This window comes from Xyrauchen texanus, chromosome 28 (assembly GCF_025860055.1).
Source record: "Xyrauchen texanus isolate HMW12.3.18 chromosome 28, RBS_HiC_50CHRs, whole genome shotgun sequence".
In the NCBI taxonomy this organism is placed as follows: Eukaryota; Metazoa; Chordata; class Actinopteri; order Cypriniformes; family Catostomidae; genus Xyrauchen; species Xyrauchen texanus.
This window is the reverse complement of record NC_068303.1, coordinates 13019602-13042248: the sequence shown is the minus strand read 5'-3', so window position 1 is coordinate 13042248 and position 22647 is coordinate 13019602. Positions and strand designations below refer to the sequence as shown.

At 36.0% G+C, this 22647-nt stretch overlaps 1 protein-coding gene and 1 pseudogene across 3 annotated transcripts; one reads left to right on the top strand and one right to left on the bottom strand.

Annotated features, from left to right (window-relative positions):
• The first annotated feature begins 49 nt into the window (after nt 1–49).
• LOC127622122 (protein Niban 1-like) lies at nt 50–15972 on the top strand. Of its 3 annotated transcripts, none has more exons than XM_052096060.1 (14): nt 50–279; nt 3684–3814; nt 3950–4075; nt 4164–4278; nt 6483–6647; nt 6935–7050; nt 7889–7993; nt 8445–8607; nt 9874–10052; nt 10996–11139; nt 11270–11380; nt 11464–11571; nt 11716–11827; nt 13717–15972. In XM_052096060.1, exons 1-14 carry the CDS (start codon nt 228–230, stop codon nt 14811–14813), a joined length of 2724 nt encoding a protein of 907 aa, XP_051952020.1. In that variant the 5' UTR covers nt 50–227; the 3' UTR covers nt 14814–15972. The 3 variants fall into 3 exon arrangements, with proteins under 3 accessions (XP_051952020.1, XP_051952019.1, XP_051952021.1); XM_052096059.1 differs by having other exon boundaries at nt 3947–4075; XM_052096061.1 differs by lacking the exons at nt 50–279; nt 3684–3814 and having other exon boundaries at nt 3967–4075; nt 4196–4278.
• Nucleotides 15973–17372: 1400 nt separating this feature from the next.
• LOC127622471 (kinesin-associated protein 3-like) overlaps nt 17373–22647 on the bottom strand; it is a 71723-nt pseudogene continuing 66448 nt past the window's right edge.

The window sequence follows — 22647 nt, the reverse complement described above, 5'->3', positions numbered from 1 at the left end:
TTAAGGGGTGTGTCAAAAATACCTTGTGAGCAGCCTACCAAGACCAGAATGCTGTCTAGATAGACAGCTCTCTAGTTTTGAGAGGCAACCAGAGTGTCTCTGTGCAGCTGTTTCATTCGCACGACTCCCACACTTGTGAAATATCAGCGACTTGACTGAATCTGTTTCAGTATTGAATTCATCTTCACCTGAGCACAGTAGCACTTACCTGAACTAAGCGGGCCAGTATGGGAGCATCGTCCAGTCTTCTGGATGAAAATAAATCCAACTACATAAAAGGTAGGCTATGTAGAATGCCTGTTAGTGGTTTTAATATTTATTGAAAAAATAAAGAGTTTGTAGAATGAGCAGCAATGGGCGTTAGTGAAGTTTTGTTTTTCTGGATGTTCTGTTTTCCTTAATGGATTAAGGCTTCTCTGGATAATTTTATCCATTACATATTGTTGTTCCTCAGTCATTCACAAGGAATTGACCTCTCTAAAGGATATATATGTATGTATTCTAAATAACTCATTAAAATGTATTAGTGATGAATGGGGACATTCAAATAGACAGATTTTCTCATGAAAAACAAACATTATAAATACAACGTATTTTACAACGTTTACAACATACACAGGCTGAGTATCCTGCAATTTATCAGTATTAAGTCAAGGACAAATGGCACTGGTTCCTGAGAATGACTAAACTCAATTGGTGTTGAAAGCATGTGTGATTTCTCACATAAGGTGTTGGAAAACAGAGTGTGTGGTCAAGAAACAGCTGCTCATTGTCCAAGAGTACTCCAATTTGCAGACACAGCAACTCTTTATTGTTTAAAGGAATATTCTGGGTTCAATACAACTCAATCAACAGCAATTATGGCATAATGTTGATTACCACAAAACTTAATTTCAGTCTGTCCCTCCTTTTATTTAAAAAAAGCAAAAATCTGGGTTAAAGTGAGGCACTTACTATTGAAGCGAATGGGCCAATTAGTAAACATTAAAATACACCGTTTCAAAAGTATAGCCACAAGATGTAAACCATATCCATGTTAACATGTTATTGTTTTCTACGATAAAATCGCTTGCAAACCTTTTCTGTATGAAGTTATTTCCAATTGTACAACTTCGTTGCCATGACAACGTAATGCCGCAAATCCTAAAATTACCGTAAAACTATGATTTAAACAACTTTACAGCTAAAATATGACTTGAGTTTTAACAGAATAACTAATGTGAGTGGTTTTATAAAATTATATGCTTTACATTTCTCCCTTTTAGCCCTCCAAAACCTGGCCCCCTTCACGTCCACTGTAACCTTTGTTTATGCTTCTTGTTTTTTTAAAGGTAAAAATGTAAAATTTATTTTTGTTTTAATCAGCATTATAACAAATGCTGTCGATTTAAGCTTAACTTGTATTGAACCTGGAATGTTCCTTTAATGTTTGAAAACATAGTCACTTAATTTTCTCTCAGACACACACATGCACAGGTTTTTCTCTCTCTCAAACATTCCCTAGTCAACCTTGTACTATTGGTGTAGTGTGATGCCTGTGTTGTGGTATGAGGTATGTTCATACAGAACTTGCTCTGCAGGTCATGCCATAAGAGCACATAGACCAAGAGCTAAAGAATTCAAGACATCTCAAACAAGAGTTCTATCTAAAACAACAAATCAATCTCTCTCTTTCTCTCTTATACACAAAACAATAATTGCTTTAAGAAGACTAAATTAAGATATTTATAATGGCGGAGTGTGAAAGTAAAAAAAAAATGAGAGAAAGAGAGAGAGCGAGAGAGAGAAAATGAAGAGAGATTTGCTGGTTAATTTCACTCCATTGTGAAATAATTTCCATAATGATAGATGTGAATGCCATAGCTCTTAACTGCCATCTAATTTTAGCCGCATGTTACATAATGTAAAAATCTCAAACCTTCTGAAATATGTACACATGAGGAATTTAAGAAAGTTGAAACACCCTCTGAGAGAGGAGATTCTGGTTTGGGTGTCAAATCATCTATTTCAGGTATACTTCTAGATTTCCCTAGGCACTGTACAGGCACTGTAAAAAAGAAAAAAAAAATATAAATGTAACTTTTATGTAAGAGTTTTCTTTCAGGTATTCTGTCTCTCTTGAGAATTTTATGATATAATTCTTTATTTTTGATAATAAAGAGCTGTGCGTTATGCCTAACAATGCTTTAGTCATGACTACTGTAATTCATAACATACTGTACCACAACCTTGCGTAACTATCACTTTTATAACACCGCTACTGCACTGTGATTTATTATTTTTTTTTTCATTGTGCAGTTATACCTTAAGGAGATATTTCTACCTGATCTGAACCATAAAAATTACTTTTGTTGGTTTCCCTTAATGTTATCAGGTTATTTTAAAGATGCTACACAACAGACATATGCACAATGGGGGGAAAAATAGTCAGATTGACCTTTTTTTTATGTTTTTGCACACAGTTTTTCGAAGTACATTTTAATTGTAGAAAATGAATTCAAATTTACTTCACGACATTCATTTTTTAAAGTAAATTTAACTGAAATATTTCAGTTAAAACTAACTATTTCTTACAAATCTCAAGTACATGGTACTTAAATAAACTTTGTAAAATTTAAAAGAATATTTTATTAGAATGATTCAAGTTTTAAACTTACCTTATAAACACATGACTAATCATGTTCCACATAACATATAAAAGCCTTCCCCAGGGAAGCTTAATGCATGCTATTACAAAATACAGAGCTGCGTAAGTAGACCAAAACAAATGATAAAGCCAACAATCAACAGATACATTTTTTGATCATGGTCACTAAGTATAACAACACAATGGTAAAAACAGTGCAAATAAAATTGCAAGCAGTGAACACCAAGCAAGCTATTTAATTATGCAAGCCTGGCTTGAATTCATTTTTATATGTTTGAATTGAGTGCAAATGTAGAATTGACTTAATATTTTCAAATTCACGCTTTAACTTAATCAATGTAGAAAGTACTTAATGTTTTCTGCTATATTTACTTCACAAAATAAAAATTAAAAAAATCAGTGAACAGGTGTTTTTGATATCATATTTTGCAACGTACTAAAGCTGTATTGACCAATCAGCATCCAGAACCATGCGTTTTAGAATTAAAGGGATAGTTCACCCAAAAATGAAAATTCTCTCATCATTTACTCATCCTCATGCCATCCCAGATGTATTAGATGTTTATGATTTTTTTCTTCTGCTGAACACAAACAAAGATTTTTAGAAGAATGTCTCACCTCTGTGGGTCCATACAATGCAAGTGAATGGTGATCAGACCTTTCATGTTTGACTTGTTTAAATTGTTAATGGAGGTGATTGTCTAGCACTGGACTAATTTGACCATCCTTAATTAATTATGCATAATGTTCCCAAAACACAAAATACATATCATTACATGATATGCATGGTAATTTATGAAAAGGTAAAAGTTGTTGTTGGCTGTTTTGTTCAGAATGCATTTCCCTTTGAAAGCTGGGGACCCTGTGGTCATTGAAATTAAAACTAGAAGACCTTTGAATGTCACAGAACATAATAGCATTTAAACATGGCACTTATTCTGCATCTCCAAATAGCTGGAATAAATAAGGCTCTTTATAACACTTTAACTTCTGTACTCTTTTAATAGTGTAATGACTTCATTGTGTTGTGTTGTAGGGCAAGTGGATGTCAAATTTCAGGAGTTTGCCCCGATTTATAAAAAACAATATTCTCTGGCCTTCCTGTCCCAGATCCAAGATGAACTGGAGCAACGCAAAGAAGATCACACACAGCTCCTCAAACAAAGGGTAGGGTACAGAATCGTAAACCTCAGAAATGGTCCTCTATCAATTTAGAACAACTCTATAGAACATAGGCATGTCTATCATTCAGTCATTGTTCATATACTGTATATTGACTCATTATGCCTAATTACACAGAAGCCTCTAGAGGAGGGACATGTGCTTTTTGAAGAGAATGTGCTGTACTTTGATGAGAGCAGGAAATGGAAAAACAGATTTGTTGTGGTGCGTGCCAGTTATGTCATCGAGTGCCACGAGAGCTACAAGGTATGAGTTATGCCATCTAGAAATTAACATTTGGGGTACCACAAACCAATTTAACATTTATTGCAGTATCTTACTTGCTCTCCTGCAGACATATATGAAAGGTGCGCCTGCACTTTACAGGGTCCTGCCTACAGGGGGCACAATTCTGACTTCAAAAGAGAAGTACATGGAAATGGTGGACCAGTGTTGCCCTTGCACTAACAGTGAGTAATAAACAAAAATACAAATCTGCTGAAAACATTTGAGGTGAACATAAAATGCTAAATTTGCTAGACCTAGTTTACCATAATGATCTCACTGTGAATGCAGCGACAGTAGGAAATTCGAAGCACTGCCCCCAGTGACCGAAGCTGGAAGTGTAGTTGAACATATGGGCATGTGTGAACTTTACCTTCTGGTTGAAATGTCCACAGTGTGGAACCAAATGCAAATTGTATTTTTAGTAGTAAATTATGTAATACAGTCAAAAGTAATACATATTTTATAAGTCCAGTGCAAGGGACATTTTGGGGGGGCCATGGACTCAAGTGGGAAAAAAAGGGCACTTCTCATAATTATTTATTAATAAAATATTTTTAAACAAAATATTAAATATATTAACACAACTCTGACTTCCTTACCAATTTATTTTAATTCCCTCACACTCACGTAATTGTATCATACTCAACAGATTTCTACAAAATAATCAGTTCACACAGAGAACATGGTCTTTTTTAGTATTCACTAGGTTATCACAAGAGCAGGCAACAGGAAAGGAAACTATGCCACAATGTGCATGTTTTCTATGCTACTAGTTTCTAGTATAGGCCTATATTTAGAATAAATGACTGCACCAAGGAGAGGGATATAGTTTTACTAATAATTTGTTTATTTTGCACAAGGCAATAACTCGTAATTAATTTGGGATTATTGGAATACACCATATGCTTTAATGGGTGATATTCTTTACTTATTTTGTTTATCCTATTCGCCTGCGGTGCCTTGTCAAATGTATGCATATTAGCGCATTTTAATTAGTTAATGCCTAATTTGCATATCAATGTGGCGATTGTGATGACATTATTAGACACAAATTTAAATGTATTCACCTGTAGTGTCTCCATTAAGTACAGTGCATTAGCCTGTATGGCCATGGTATATAGCCGTAGCTAAACTTTAGCTAACTTATTACATTAGCTAGTTGCTCATGAGTCATGCATGTTAGCAAGACACAAGTTAACTATATTTGTCTTTTGGCTAATTAGCTGTAAAGTCAAGGCATTGGTAACTTAGTCTTTTGTTCATCACCACTCACCTCAAAAAGCACCCCAGAAAAAAGTGCACTTTCTCTACAGGAAGAAAAAGGACAGGAGCTCAAGCCCCCTTTGATGTCTGTGTGCACATGCCTGTCCAACGCCCTGACCCAAACCCCAACCATAAACCCAACCGTCAGTGGTGTAAAAATTTTATTCATAGAGGGAAAATGCAACCTCCGAATCAAGCTCATTATTGATTATGTGAATGCCAATACTTCTTGGTATCCACGGGACCAGCATCTTTGAGGATGCTCGTGCAACGCATTATGAGTAGCCCCACATGAACAGATAAACGCATTTGAGTTGATGCAGAAATGTCTGATTAGAGTTTGCATTTGTCATTAAAGGGAAAGTTCACCCAAAAATGAAAATTCTATCATCTTTTACTCACCCACATGCCTTCCCAGACGTGTATGACTTTCTTTATTTTGCAGAACACAAACAAAGATTTTCAGAAGAATATCTCAGCTCTGTTGGTCCTTACAATACAAGTGAATGGTGATCTGACATTTGAAGCTCCAAATATCACATAAAGGCTGCATAAAAGTGATCCATACTACTCCAGTCCATATCTTCAAAAGTGATGTGAGAAGCAGATACATATTTAAGTCCTTTTTACCATAAATCTCCACTTTCTCTTACACTTTTAGAATGTGAAAGGGGAGATTTATAATAAAAAGGACTTAAATATTGATCTGATTCTCACCCATACTTATCATATCGCTTCTGAATATATAGATTTACCACTTGAGTAGTATGGATTACTTTTATGCTGCCTTTGTGATATTTGGAACTCAAAGGTCTGATCAAAATTCACTTGCATTGTAAGGACCTACAGAGCTGAAATATTCTTCTGAAAATCTTCATTTGTGTTCATCAGAAGAAATAAAGTCATACACATCTGGGATGGCATGAGGGTGGGTAAATGATGAGAGAATTTTCATTTTTGGGTGAAACTATCCCTTTAACTCAGCAGTGTTAGAAATTGTGCTATAAATCATTACAGCAAACACTCTTATGTTTACTGTAAATAATTAATTCCCAAGTCTTATATGTAAAAAAGATGGTCTAAGTAATGTGCAATTGATGTTTTTGTGTGTGTTTCGTTGCAGATGTCCAGGATGATTTTGCACCCCCTGTGGTAGGCATGCCAGGGCAGTTCCCAGTTTATCTTAGACTTCCATACCGTCAGGATTCATATTTCTGTTTCCACAATGAAGAACAGCTTGCTAAATTCAACTGCATCTTATCTGATTGTATTCGCCACCAGAACAAAGGTATAAACTCCTCTGTAATGAAACCACTGAGCGATTAGAATACTCACAAAGGTGACACATGACCCAGTAAAAGCTGTTGTGTCCTACTATGCCTTACCCAACACAGGCCTCAGTAAATGACACTTCTTAGAAAATATATCAGCATACTTGAACATAAAGGAGGGAATAGAAAAGGAGAAAAAAATGAAAGGAATGCTATTGTGGTATCACTGATTATGTAAATCTTCTGTATTTCTTTCTTGTTTACCTTCTGAATTCACTTTCTATTTCTTAATTATGTTCAATAGACTTTCTCAAGAAGAGGACATGTGAGGTTACAGCCTTCCTCAAAGCCCTTCAGTTCTATAGGCAGGAAAAAGGCCAGTATGAATCATGGGATATGCTCATTGGCAGTGATGTGCGGGTAGGTATCCTTTCACATCTGTGCTGCTAGTCATTTCTTTAAACCTTGAAAACATGTCAAAAGACTCTGAAATTAAATGAAATGTTTTGTAATTTAATGTGACAGACAATGCTTATCATTTCAAGATAGATGGAGCCAAGCTCTTGAACCATTTTCTTTTCTTTATTTCTTTCTTTCTTGCTTTTATTCTTCCTTTCTTGTTTGCTTTTGTTCTTTCTTTTGGCTTACATTTGTTCTTTCTTTTTGTTTACTTTTGTTCTGCCTTTCTTTTTCTTGCTTTTTCTCTTTCTTTCTTTTTTGCTTACTTGCTTTTTTAATATATTGAATAATTGGGTAGTTTTAACAGGGAATATATGTTTTCTTAAATAAATCAAATTCAATTTATTTGTATAGTGCTTTTCACAATACATTTTGTTGATGAAGAAGAAACCTTGGGTGAAAGCTCAGGCTGCCACAAAATAACATTTATAACTAAATGTTAGATTTTTTTAGCATTAGAATTATTGTGTAATTGAAGGGACACATCTGAATTTTATTTCAGTTGTTGGAAGAGAGATACAAATTCAGTCCCATGTGTATTCTCTATATGGAGAATATATCCTCAGTGTCACACCTCTCTCTCACACACACACACTGTTGCATCAGGGCAGAGAGTCGTGTGGAATCTAAGTAATGCTCTACACACAGGGAGTTTCACAGGGTAGTTTCACCTAATTGTATTACAGCCATCATTAGACTTAACTATCGATACACCACATTTGTCAATGCTTCTCACATATGTTAAAAAATATTATACTGGTATGAACTACATGTACATGTAATATTTCTGTGTGTTCAGGCGCTTGCTAATCTGTTGATGGAGGACTTCATGCCCTATCTGGAGAAGGAACTGATGCCATGTCTGAAATCCAAGAGGGCAGACAAGAGGAGAGTGTGGTTTGCGGTATGTGTCTTGAACTCCATATTATCAGGCATAATGCTCTCTATGGAATGGCCAAGTCTTGCTTACATACTGTACTGTATATTAACTGCTGCCTGATGCCTGTATTTCCTTATGTAGCCATTACATCTACAGTAGATTGCTCCACTAAGCATGTTAGATATTGCAAAGATTGTCTCCTGTTATTGCCTCGAATTTCTCCAGACTTGCCATTGATACTGGGGTGTGTGATCTTGACGTAAGCCCGGAGGGACATCCCACACCTAAATAGCTTCAGGCCAGGGAGGCCAAAAATGTCCCTTTGTTGTTGTGTTCAAACCAGAAACATACCAGAAATACATTGCATTCCAGAACTTTGTTTATGAACTGTCAGATTCATCACTAAGAAACAAAGAATAATTGGTAGAACACTTATGTAACATTTATATTAATCATTGACCCTTGCACCCTGCAGACGGTTGAGGCTGCTTATTACTTGGTGCAAGACCATCTGATGGAGAAGCTGAATGCACTGAAGGAGGAATGCAAAGAGATGGTACAACAGCAGGGGGTGCTCATGCGCTCCAATATGGACCAGATTACGAGCTCAAGAGCTTTCCTGGAGGGCAAACTCAGAGGTACTCAAGGTCATACTGTGTGTGTGATTGACAATATTAGATTTGTGGTACTTTATAGCTTTGTATTTGTTGCTTCTCTCTCACGATTTTGTAATCTGTGGCTTCTAATAGTGTTGGGATTTCTAAGTCTTAAACAGCAATCCCCCTGACAAAATGTACAAGACCACGCCCGCCTTAACCCCCCCCTTTTCAGATTTATATACATACAATGTTGTATAAAAGCCTATACAAAAGCCAAGTAAATATTAAATAAGATAGCCTATGCTAAATGTCAAAGATATCTTTCTTCCACTAAAAATAGCAGTACATTCTGGCCGATTATTTTAAGTTTTATCAGGTATTTTCCCCTAGTGTTATATTATCAAAATGCATTATATTTCAAGCGTTAGAGCAATTCACCAATGATGATTAATAACCTTAAATTCAGCCTGACTGAGTCATTCGGTAATACATCTGTAGAGCAGAGGAGGACGGTGCCAGGCTGGAACGCCCGGTCCCCAATCAGCCTGATGGGGGACCAGGCATGTGTCGTCCCAGCCCGGCCCCGCCCTCCTCCACTCTACAACATCATACTCTGGTTAACGGCTATAAATATTTCTATTAATAATATGAAACTGTATTCTGCATTATTATTTTTTTATTAACAATACAGGTTTCCCCTTATTACAATGAAATTACTTAACTGTTTTAGCATATATCTGTGATAAACTTGCATCACATGAGCCAGTGTCTCTTTGTGAAACAGCACTTGCCACAAACATATGAAGACACATCGACAGATATCATGTTGAACTCGTAACAATGGACAGATGAACAGAGGCAAAGCTATATTGCTTTATAATAGATTTGCGAGATCACAGGACGCTTTGAGCATGCGCACACACTCAGTGAGTGAGAGCAGGGAGATTTCATAGATCAGCGTATATTTGAGATGATATGCTATGACATGCATTCGTTCACGACATTTAATAGTATCATAGTGCTACAAAGCTACGGTCTATTAAGTTGGACTATGGTCCATTAAGCTATTAATTTTCAGTTATATCCAGAATACATTTTATTTTATTTTGTATCTTTTGATTTTACTTGAATTTATCATCAGTCTCCATGCCTCCCCTTGACATGCTCTGGCGTCCCCCTGGGCAGGTGCGCCTCCCAGTTTGAAAACCGTGGTATTAGTGTGTGTGTGGGTGTTAAACAGAATTTCTAATTTCTTACATACATGTTTTTTCTCATCCTACTCCACCCAACTGCCCACCTGGGTAGCCATGGTAACTGAGCCAGCAACAAAGTATATCACAGAGCATGTGCAGCCTTACTTGCCAGCCATCCTGGAGGAAGTAATGGTGCCCATCAGCCTGGGCTTCACAGAGGCTCGGCAGTTGAGCGAGGGCATGATGGAGCAGCTGTGTCCGGACGCTGAGCAAAAGATGGAACTCATACAGGTTGGAGAAACAAACTTGAAATCTTCATGATGTGTGGTAGCATTTTACATAATCAGATTAATTCACCCCAAAAATACGATTCTGTCATGTTTACTCACCCTTATGTTGTTCCAAACCCTATTGACTTAATTTCTTCTGTGGAACACAAAAGTTAGGAAGAATGTTCAAGCTGTTTTTTTCAGCCTATAGTGCTGTCAAGCTCCAAAAAAGGACTAAAAGCACCATAAAATAAGCCTATATATGATTTGTGAACTTTATTCCATCTTCAAAAGTCATACAATAGCTTTGTGTGAGAAACAAACTGAAATGTAAGTCATTATTCACTAATAATCTTCTCCTCCAACTTAGTACCACTATCAACATAGCCCCATAAGGACAGGGCGGGAATAGTTTGCTTTCACTCGCAATTAGTTTTGTGTTCCCTCCAGGGCTGGACTGGTAATCTGACATACCAGGCATTTACCCGGTGGTCCGCGAAACGTGCCGAATGGGCCATGATGAGCAACAATGAGCCGCCGCATTATGTAGAACGGACCACAAAACGGCGCCGTGATATGCAGAAAAGGACAGCGAACACCCCCCACTTATGCGTGGGCATGCAAAGTTAATTCAGAAAAAAATCCCACCCTGTCCTCTATCTTATTTGCACTTTAAACTTGCGACATTGCAATTGGTCACGTAACATGCAACAATAATATAACAACGTAACGACTAATGCAATTTGGCATTACTGATGTCAAACCTGGTGATACTCGTCTTAACATGCCATATTTGAATATATGTAAACATGAATACGATTTTAATTGTCCTTTTTTATTTGTAAATAAAAAAATTAAAAAAGGAAAAACATTTTCTATGTAAACCTTTGTCCAAAAATATGAATATTTTTATTAAGGGTTAGTCTATATAGTAATAACATGAAATTATATCCTCTTCCCTGAAGGATCTGTTGAGGATGAGAATGGCTAATTTACAGAACTGTTATGAGAAAGTCAGTGGACTGGCAGATCACTTCCAAGAGCTGCAGCAAACCTTCAGCTATTCCACCAGAGGTCTGGAGGACAGCACAGAAATAGACATACAACAGGTACACAACCTCTGTAGTATTTAACTCCTTTCTTGTAGTATAATCTGTTCTTAATTGATGTTATACATGTTGTTACTTTTGATTGATTTTGGGGCCAGGCTAAAATGTGTCTGTTGTGTGATTGGTTCAGCTGATGGAGAATGTAGTGTACACCTTTGAGCTGCTCCTGCGAAAGGCTCTGGAGGACCCATCTGTTAACTTTCCATTGGCTGTGCAAAAGGCCAAACACAGGGTTCTGAAGGTACACATATCACATTTCATTTACAAACACAAACACTTATGTGTCAGATTGCTTACTTAATTGACTTTATCTGTGTCCTACAGCAATTTGACTATGACAGTTGCACAGTGAGGAAGAAGATCTTTCAGGATGCTTTGATCAGTATCACTCTACCAAGCGTAAAGGAACACTTGGCCCCATCCTCCAAAGAGGTACATTTCCTGACATTGGAATCAAAAACATCACAACAGACAAAATAACAACAAAATAAGAGCCCCTTCAAATTCAAGTGTATGCCACATTTATTCTTTCTTGTACATATCACTTAATTGACTGTCTTTTTTGAAAATGTATAGGAACTACCAAAATTTGAGCAGTACATATTTGCTGATTACTCCAACTTCATCAGTGTGGAAAACGTGTACGAGGATATTCTCCAAAAGATACTGGAAAAGGATGTCAACATGGGTATGTCACATGATCATGGCAAGACCTCTGGGAGTCTCACAAATATGCTATTTGTATTAGGCACTATAAGTATAAAGCACTGTAAAACTACTTATTTTTTTACATAAAGATGGTGTTAGCAAATTCACATATAGTGACACCAAAAGTATTTGGACACATAAGCTATACTTTAAAACAGTGTTTCCCAACTTTTTTGCCATAAGTACCCCCACAACACTACCAGAAAGGCTGACGTACTCCTTCATCGACACAAAACCAAAGATGTGTACCCAAAACTATATAATTTAACATTATCATTAATATTGAATAATATTAATGATAATAATCAATTATATTTCAATGACAATTCTCTCATCATTTACTCACTCTCATGCCATACTAGATATGTATGACTTTCTTTCAAAGATTTCTTTATTTTTTGTCAAAGACACAAAATTGTTTAGAAAACTCACAGCTTTGTAGGTCTTCACAATACAAGTGAATGGTGGCCAGAACTTTGAAGCTCCAAAAACACATCAAGGCAGCATAAAAGTAATCCATAAGACTCCAGTGAAACAGATCAATATTTAAGTCCTTTTTTTACTAGTAATCTCCAACTTCACTTTCACATTCTTTTGTTTTTGGCAATTCACATTCTTTGTACATATCACCACCTACTGGGAAGGAAATGTATAGTAAAAAGACATAAATATTCTTGCTCTCAACCACACCTATCACATTGCTTCTGAAGATATGGATTTATCATAATTACCTTTATGCTGCATTTATGTGCTTTTTGGAACTTCAAAGTTCTGGCCACCATTTACTTGCCTTGTATGGACCTACAGAGCTGATATATTCTTCTAAAAATCTTTGTGTTCTGCAGAAGAAAGTAATTCATACACATCTGGAAAGTAAATGAGAGAATTAAAATGTTTGGGTGTACTATCCCTTTAAAAGAGACATTATTCAGTAACAAATGGACTGTGTGGATTTCATCTGTTAACACATATAACATGGGATGGTAAAAAACTAACTTTTACCTTCAACTCACAGTAAAATTTTCTCTGTGCCAAACTTCAGATAGAGTAAAAGGTTGATATCGGGATTGTTCAAATGAAGATTGCGATCAATTGGAAAAAAAATATTTTAATTTTATTATTTTTATTTTAAGCTATACATGTGATTTTGTTATGTTCAACATGGAAATAAATTATTATTTTTGTATACCCCCTGGAATCTGCTTACGTACCCCTTGAGGTACACGTATTCCCAGTTGGGAATCACTACGGTACTTTAAAATGCATGGATGTTATTGCAATAGATAGCAAAATATTAAACCAAGTTGTAATTATTGTAAATATAGCACAAACACACTTAAGCTCAACATTTTCACAAAAATAAGCTTGCTAAGTTATAAAACAAAAGATATTCAGTTTTCCTGACTAACCACTGGGTATAACTATCACTATGTTTTCTAGTACAATTCTCAAATAAGAAACTCAAAATTAGTGTTTCAGTTGGAACAACAACCACTTTAAATTAGTTGAAGTTCAAATTTGTTCAGGCTCAACTTGTGCAGTTGTTCGCTGTCAAAAAAGTCGAAGCAAGTTAATGATATCCACATAACTAACCTTGGTTTATAGCTTAAATGTTTAAGAAAAGTAACTAGGCAAGATCCTGCATCATGAGTTTGCAGATGCCACTTGCTTTGATAGTTTGTTATCCAATGCAATGATGTTCAGAGCAGACATTTTTAAATATGACTTAAGTTTCAAAAATGCTCCAAATAATTTTCGGGGCCACCGTATATAAAAATATAGAAGTATATCAAAGTTGTTTAGATTCATACCACAAAGATTAATATGAGATTTACCTAAAATACAATTCTCGAAACTGTTTGATTGCAGTGGTCAAGGAGGCAGCCAGCAAAAAGAAGTACAACCTGTTCTCAGAGAGCAGATACAATTTCAGTCTGTCCAGCCTGTCTTTCACCCCGCCAGAATCCACACCCAGCAGCCCGGGATGCTTAAACACCCCAAAAAGTCTGCACACAGCCCTGCCACCCTCTCATTTACTAACCAACGGCCTGGCAGCTAACAAATCCTTCCCCAATGAACTAGAGCCGAGGATACATGGGGTTGTTCAGCCACTTGAAAAGTCAAGTCCAAAGACTGAAAGTCAAGACCAGCCTAGTGCCACACTGAGCCAAGCTTTGCCTGCCGTGGAAAAATGTTATGCAGCTGAAAACACAACAATCCTAGAGGAGAGTATGGATGATGTATTTGTGACAGATGAAACATTGAAACATACAGCAACCTCCATCTCCACAGACACTTCAGCAGAGACTAACCCAGAACTTAAATCTACCACAACAAAATTTTTAGCCACTGTTGCCCCTATTGTGTACCCTGACCCTAACCCTTCTAGTTCAAAGGAAGGAGGTGATGCAGCAGCTTTCTCAAACTTTGCTAATGGACACACAGTAGTGATCAGCCCTGTATGCATGAAAACCACAAACCCTACTTCCTCTTGCTCTGATAGAGAGTGTGTGCTCACAACACCCATTGCTGGAGAGGAGGACAGTAGCAGGGGTGCTGTAAAGATAGTTGTCTTGTCAGATGATCCAGTCCCAAACAGAGAAGAAATTAATGATGTTAGTGTGATGGAAAACAAGTACCCAATTGCAGCTGGTTTATCTATTGAAGATGCAGAGACAAATGTTTTTTATACTGCTCAAGACATCTCCAAAGAATCAGACAACCAGCCAATAATAGATCCAGGAAAAGACTCAGATTCTCAATCTTTATCAGACCCAGAAGATGAAGTCAGGCCCCTGGACTGTGTGAAGGCAATTCGTGATTTGGTAGAGGAGGTTATTGAAATAGAGGAGGTGGTTCTGCCTTGCAAAGTCAATTGTGAAATAGAGGAGGTGGTTCAGCCTTGCAAAGACAATTGTGAAAAAGTTAGTGTTGACATTTTAGAGGAACCAGAGGCTATAGTTTAAGTCCAACCAAGGCTTAATGGACTGTTCCAGGTTCAAAACTATTTCAGTTCAATCACGAGCATTTGTAGCATAATGTTCATTACCACAAAAAATGTATTCGACCTGTCCCTTATTTATAAAAAAAAAAAAAAAAAAATCCACCAATAGTGGATTTTGCAGATACGATAACTAAGTTGGTAGATGAGGCTGATAACCGATTAATCGGCTGATAGTTTTTAAAATCGATTCATAGAATGTTATGTTTTCTTTTTCGGTTCTGACATAGAGCAAAGTACAAAATGAATAAAAAGTTTATTTTTCAACCAAAATCCCCAAAATAATAATAAAAGAATTAGATAATGCATAATGTGGGACCTTTAACACTAAACAAGCCTGAAACACACAGGGGACTCTTATTTTGAAATGATATCTTTTATAGCCTAGATATTATTATTATTATTCACAATGTATGAAATTGGAGACATGATGTGCTGATGAGGGATGTTTCCATATATTCACATTTTTCTTTGCATGCCCTCGCTCCAGTTTAAAAAAACATTAATATCAGAGGAATACGGGGGATTAAAAAAAATATCTTCAACTATTGGCATAGAATAACCGATAGTTACAAAAACTTTCGGCACTGATAAATGGTCAATCCAATATATCAGTCTACCTCTAATGTTGACATGATTTTAGTGCCATAAAATCAGGGATTTACTGGCGTAATTGTAATTCTGAATATAACTTCACATAGATAAGATTAGTAAGTGATTGTATCACACTGAAATCTTGTTAACATGTGTAGTGATTGCGTCTTGTGGCTAAACTTTTTAAATAGTATTTTAACATTTATGGACTGGCCCCATTCACTTCCATAGTAAGTGCCTTACTGTAACTGCAATTTATTTATTTATTAAAGATGTAGGACATGTCGAGATAATTTTTTGTGGTAATCTAAGTTATGCCACAAATGTTGTTGAATGAGCTTGCATGAAGTACATTCTTTTAAGGCTCAACCAATATGTTTATCTGACCAATGGAAAACACAGGGAATATTTCAGATTTCTTTTTTGTATCCTACAGAAGTGACAAAAAGAATTATAGTTTAGAGACTGTAATATTATGTTGTATAAAAGTAGTTAGTAAGGACACAATTGTTTCTCACTCTGAGGTACATTTTCATGACATTAATGTAATATAGTTAATCTTAATCTTATTTCATGTATTAATCTATTGTTTTAAGGTAATATAGTATATACAAATTAATTTCTATATTAAAATTTGAATAATATGTAAAATATATAATTACAAATGTGTTTTTGTTTTACTTTAAAATAAGGAATACTTTTGGAAAGAATATGACATTTTATCATTTCATCAAGGTGGATTTCAACTTTCAGAAAACACACAACACGAGCAAAAAATAATTGCCAAGAACAATGGTTGACTACTTAGATTAGACCCACATTTCAAGCTCAACGGATTTTTTTGCCATGGAATCTGGCTCCGTGACATATCTACAGTGCAGTACATTTGTTGTCAAATCTAGTACCGAACTCATTATGAATGACGCACAAGTACATTTTGTGCACGTGCAGGTGTATGCAATCACAGAGATTGTGTATTATATCAGTACTTTCACTACAGATACTGTACAATAATATAATAAAACAACAAGTCACTATCACATATATTGAATAAGCATAACCACCCCTAATAGGTATGTTTGTGTCATAATAGTTAGGGGACTGACTGGTAAAATACAACAGATGCATGGCAGTTAATCACAATCAAGTGAGAGTAAACAAGACTTGCTGACCTTCTGCTGTTCTAAAAGGTGTCTTGGAATTACCTAGCTGTAGTGTGCAATAATATATAGGCAAATTATACATAAATATTATATGAGTGAAATACTTCTATTGAAATAAATCTTTAATTTTTTTCCATTTTTACAAAAAAAAAAACATACCCAGCAAAGGTTCTCACATCCATATTTGTATTTCATATTGCACCACATTAAATAAAAAGGCATCCTATGTAAAACTCTAGTTAAGACAATTCCTAAGCACCTATAAAATTCATAAATACTTCAGAACACATAAAAAAAATCTGTATATTTTAAATGAACACTTGAGTTTGGCTACATTACAAAATACATATGTAGTTAGCAGTGCACCATAAAAGCCGAGAGGTGCTGAAATATTTATACTACAGTAACAAAGGCAAAGAAATAGCCAACATTGTTTTGCACATTTACATTAATGAGTAGTGAAAATATTAAGATGTTCAGTTAGATAATTGTTCCAATGGGTATTTTGATGTGCTGTAGTGCATTTAAAGTTTACAACAGCCATGTCTGAAATGTGTTTGAACATATGAAATCAATGTCATCCGGTATGTTACACATGGGGTCCAAAAGAGGGCACCACTATCACATTTACTCTTATGTCAGATGCTTTATGTAAACTTGAGCATAAGTAAACCATACTCTTAAGGACTTTTTATTAACTCTTGATCCAAAGAAGAGAAGAATGCTTTAAGTTGCAGTTAAGGTCACACAATAGTTTGTTCCCAAAGTCCATAAGAACCAGATCTTACGTCACTGCCATGCAGATAAACTGACAATACTGTTTTGAAGTGTGAGCTGGAGTTTTTACTGCTCATAACTAACTCACCTACATCACTGAAATATCATGCAACTAGTTTGCCCTACTTTTTAAATATTACACAGTTGCTTTAGTGTTTGAATTATCCATTGAATTGGTTTTCAGAGTTTCCGTTTTTTCCTGTAGCAGGCTGTAAGACACAGAGGGCTCTACCGTGATGCTGTGTAGCCATAATAAAACTGCTCATCTGGCCGGAAGCAATAAGACGTGGCAGGAGCGCTAGATTAACGCCTGTCTGTCTGTCTGTCTCCATCAGTCAAAGAACTAGAGGAAATGGGCAACAAACAGTTCTGTCATTTAGAATCATGCAATTAATCATGTAGAAGTACTTGAAGATGGAATATGCAACTAAGGTTATCATCAACACTAGATGGTGCTCTGATTCTGCAAAACCAGCCTACTTAAAATAAATAAGAGCACTACACTTCATGGCAAAAATGAACAGATGTTGATCTCTGTTCATTCCTCTCATCATTCAATCATTCTTCTGTCCAGCCAAATGTCAATCAGCTGAAATAGGCTGGTGTGATCGGCCTCTAAATAAACAACACCCACCCTCTCGGAGACTCACTGGTCTGTCCTCTTAAAATATGGCTTGTTTGCTTTGGTCCTACAAGCTCAAATAATGCAATGTTGTTTTTAGACCAAATCACTTCCAGCGATCGTTTACACACGTTACCCCCTTCTCTCCCAGCATCCCCGCCCTCTCCGCGCAGGAAGTATGTCTTTATCCTCTAAGGAACGCCACTGCTGTCTGGGAAATTTCAGAATTTGTTGAAAGGCTCAAAGAGGAGAAGCTGTATCCCAATGAGAGTCTGGGTAAAATGTAGACTCCACCAGGATTCAGTTCAGATGACTGGGGCTGATGGGAAGGATGTGGGCATGTGTCGTAGGTTAGATCATATGTTAAAAGGTGACAACATGCTTAAAGGAATAGTTCACACGAATAAAAATGAATCCATAGTAATCCATACGACTCCAGTGTTAAATCTATATATTCAGAAGCGATTATGATAGGTGTGTGTGAGAAACAGATCAATATTTTTAAAAGTAATTATTTACTATAATTCCCCTCTCTACCCAGGTAGGTGGCGATATGCATGAAGAATGTGAATAGTCAAAAACAAAAGAATGATGTGGAAGTGAAAGTTGACATTTATAGTAAAAAAGGACTAAAAGGTTGATCTGTTTCTCATCCACACCAATCATATCGCTTCTGAGGACATGGATTTAACCACTGGAGTCGTACAGATTACTTTTATGCTGCCTTGGTGTGCTTTTTTGAGCTTCAAGGTTCTGATTTGTGTTCTAAAGAAGAAAAAATTCATACTCATCTGGGATGGCATGAGGGGGGTTAAATTATGAGAGAATTTTCATTTTTGGATGAACTATCCCTTTAAAGGGTAACTAAACCCTAAACCAACTTTTTTTAGTTAATGATCTGTAAGCATGGGGCTTTATTAGTTCTGGTCATTGATTCAAGTAATTTTTTTGACATTTGTGTATAAAGTGTTTTAATTCTACAATATATGGTATAAAAACGTGTGAGTGCTGCCCTCTTCAGGTTGAACGGTGGCTACTGCAGTTGAATTTTCCTATTGGCTGTTGCGGTACTTCGTGACGTAAGCGGTGACAGCTGACGTAAGCAGGTTCCAGCTCACCACGCCAGATTCATGTACATGTCGTCTTGCGACCGTGTGAGGAATAATAATAACATAGAGTCTGACAGCAGCTGTCAATTAATCCGTCACTACGAGTCTCAGGTGCCCCCCCCCCCACTCAGCCCCGCACTCGGTTCGTTCCCTCTATCCCCGCCGGGGTCTTCCCACTTTTCCTCCATTCTCTGAGCAGGTGTTTAGTTACCCTTTAAGTGGAATGTTAGGGACTGAAAGCCTCAGTCAACATTCACTTTCTATGTAAGGCTGTCAGTCCCTAACAAAGTCATACAGGTTTGGAAAAAATGAGGTTAAATTTTGACAGAATACTCAATTTTGGGTGAAGTGTCCCTTCAGACACTCCAAAGAGTGTTCAGGTAACTGACAGGCCTTAAGCCATCTTTGTGTGTTACAAACATGTGAATCATTCATCCCTAAGGTATGCTGCCAGCATTTCCAGGAAAACAGGGCGAAAATCAATGATCACATTTTCTGTAAGGCTTCTCAAAGAATGATGTTACTTATGAGTCAGACTAACCTACTGTAATTACAGAACCAGATTTTTTCCAACTAGGCTCATTTTTTAAATCATTTAATCTGAGGATAGTCCACACATATCATGTCCATGTACATTTCTTTTTTTAATCAAGATCAAGATTTTAGGTTAAAACTGATAGTAATGTATAAAGGGAAATGTATATTTTAGGTGCCAGGACTGGTCAACATTTCTTTGAATTTTTTCAAAAATGTTTATGAACTTTTCACCTTCTCTTGTTCTGCATTCTGTGGTGTGTCAAATTGCTGTTTATAAAAAAATTTAAATGGAGTACAGCATGTCACACCACAGGACATGCCAAATACTCATAAACAAAATCAACTGTGACTGAGATAATTTCCTCATGATCCTCCTTATTTCTTTTGCTATAAGAAACACAGCCGCTGGTTGATCATTCCAAAATGATCATTTGCTTATCATTTACTCACCCTTATGCAGTCTCAAACTCATATGACTTTCTTCTGTGGAACACAAAGATATTTTGGAGATATGATGTGAATATATCTATACAATGCAAGTCAATGGGGTCCAACACTTTCAAGCTCCAAAGACATAAAGGCAGCATAAAAGTAATCCATACAAGTAGCCTGTTCTCACCCAAAACCGATCTTATCGCTTCAGAAAACATGTATAAACCACTTGAGTTGTATGGATTACTTTTATGCTGTCTTTATGTCTTTGAAGCTTGAAGGTATGGACAAACACCCACATCATATCTACAACAAAATATCTTCGTTTGTGTCTTCAGAAGAAAGTCATACGAGTTTGAGATGGCATAAGGGTAAGTAAATGATGAGAGAATTATAATTTTTGAGTGAACTGTTCCTTTAAGGTTCACAGACATGGTGACTGGGTGATAAAATGGGGATCCAAGGCTGGACACAGGCTGGCAAAAGATCTCAGTGTGTCCAGTCTTGCCCCTGAGATTTAACGCAAAGGTGAGATCCTGTAAAAACTACCGGAAACCTCTAAACCCAAAAGAGTCAAAGTTGTCAGTCTCTTCTCTTTCCTTCCTCTTGACCTCGGTTTCTCTTTTTGCCTCACTCACCACTTTGATCATCAGTGTCTGTCACTCCTCAGTTCAGAGAGACAAAGTTTTAAATAATCTACCTATAGTGGTCCCAAAAAGTATTTGGACACTTGCACCACACTTTAAAATGTGGGAATTTTATAGATACAGGGTTCGTAAAGATGCTTCAAAGTTAAACTCAAGGACTTTTCAAGCACATGTTTATTTGTTTTCAAGGACTGTGCTTGAGATGTCATTAAAACTGTTTCTTTATTTGTTCATTTAAAATTAAAATATTTTATTCACTCAGTTAATTTATTTTTATGAAACGACACATTAAAAGTACAACATGTCTCAATGAGCATCTTTAACTACATATTCTCAGAAACAATTCTTGGTTCACTCATGACGAAATTGATGTGCAGTTGTAGTGTTCTCCCTTAAAACGCACTTTGCTTTCCAGCAAAAGTGAATAACTGTGTCCGTATACGGTAGTCCTTATGACCCGTGTGCTGTGTTCAATGTTTTCTCAAGTCACACAACAGATTTGATGGAGATGTGAAGAACTGACCCAAATTGCAAATGGGTCATTCTCAAAATATTTTGACTTTCCAACTTAAAAAACATAGAAATTTCCTGTTCAGTTTTTGCCTATAAATGCTGAGGGTAAACATTTTGAAACATGTTGACATTATTTATTATTCATAAAGGACAACTTGGCTGTTGTTCTTTCTTTTATTTATTTTTATTTATTTTGTTTCATGAACAAAGCAAGTTAACACTCAATTAACACTAATGTGGGTTAATGGGTTAATGTTAAATGGGTTGCAACGCAACATTTTGAGGGTTCAATGGTTTACAACACCACATTTTTGTGTGTGGAAATATTAGTTAAAATGTGAATTAATACCCTTTTAACATGCTGGGGAAAATCACCAAATGCATATTTAAGCAGTCTCTGAAAATATTTTTTAAAACATAAAAAAAAAAAAAAAAAATGTTACATTGATTACACCAATGCCATGAAATTAAGGCACAAATACAAATGTTAAATTATTCAAATTATTAATAATAATTTAGTTTTTGCACACACATTCATCATTGCACTAATGCTTGTACTAAAATAAGTACAAAATAAATACATAAATAACTTTAAATGTAATAGAAGTTGTGTAACAGATGAAGGGGAAAAGGATTTTTATTTTTTCAGGCAGTTGATTTCAAATATATTTTCGAAATAAAATTCAAAACAGAGTGAAGCCATTTCATATCATTAAAGGTTAAGATTCTAGAATGATACCATTTATTATTATTATTTTTATATTAGAAAGCTATTTCATGACTAATAAAGTCAAGGAACATGTATGTCAACATATTTTGATCTTAACCCAAATGTTGTCAGAAATAACCTATTTTGTGAGACACAAAGCTTTCTTTACACAAGGGGGTGCTATACGACTCACAAAACAGAATCCTCCACTGATCTGCATTCATAACTCAGAATGTTTCACATCTCATAAATTTTTCACTCTGGAGGGTAATTTTTAATTAAAACAGATAGTTACACGAATTCATACTTGTTAAATCCACCGCAGCAGTATCCATAACATTTTTATTTGTTTTTAAAATCCTCTAGTAACAATTGATTGCGATTGGCCCATTCTGAACAGCGTTGCCAAAAGTAACATGTGCCATGTGACAGTGCCGTATATGTGCTGCCAGCTTCAGTAGCGGTCTAGTGGTTTTTGTGTTTTCCGAAATTAAATAAAATACATTTCCTTTATTAAACGATTTAAGCAACGTATTTTACGTTTTTCTATATCTCAAGCACTTTTTAAGCTATTTTCATGGGTTTTCCAGGACTTATATTTGAAAAAGCCAAATTCAAGTATTTCAAGTATTTCAAGCACCTTGTACAAACACAGTATATAACAAAATACCAAACCAAGTGGCATCTAAAATCAAA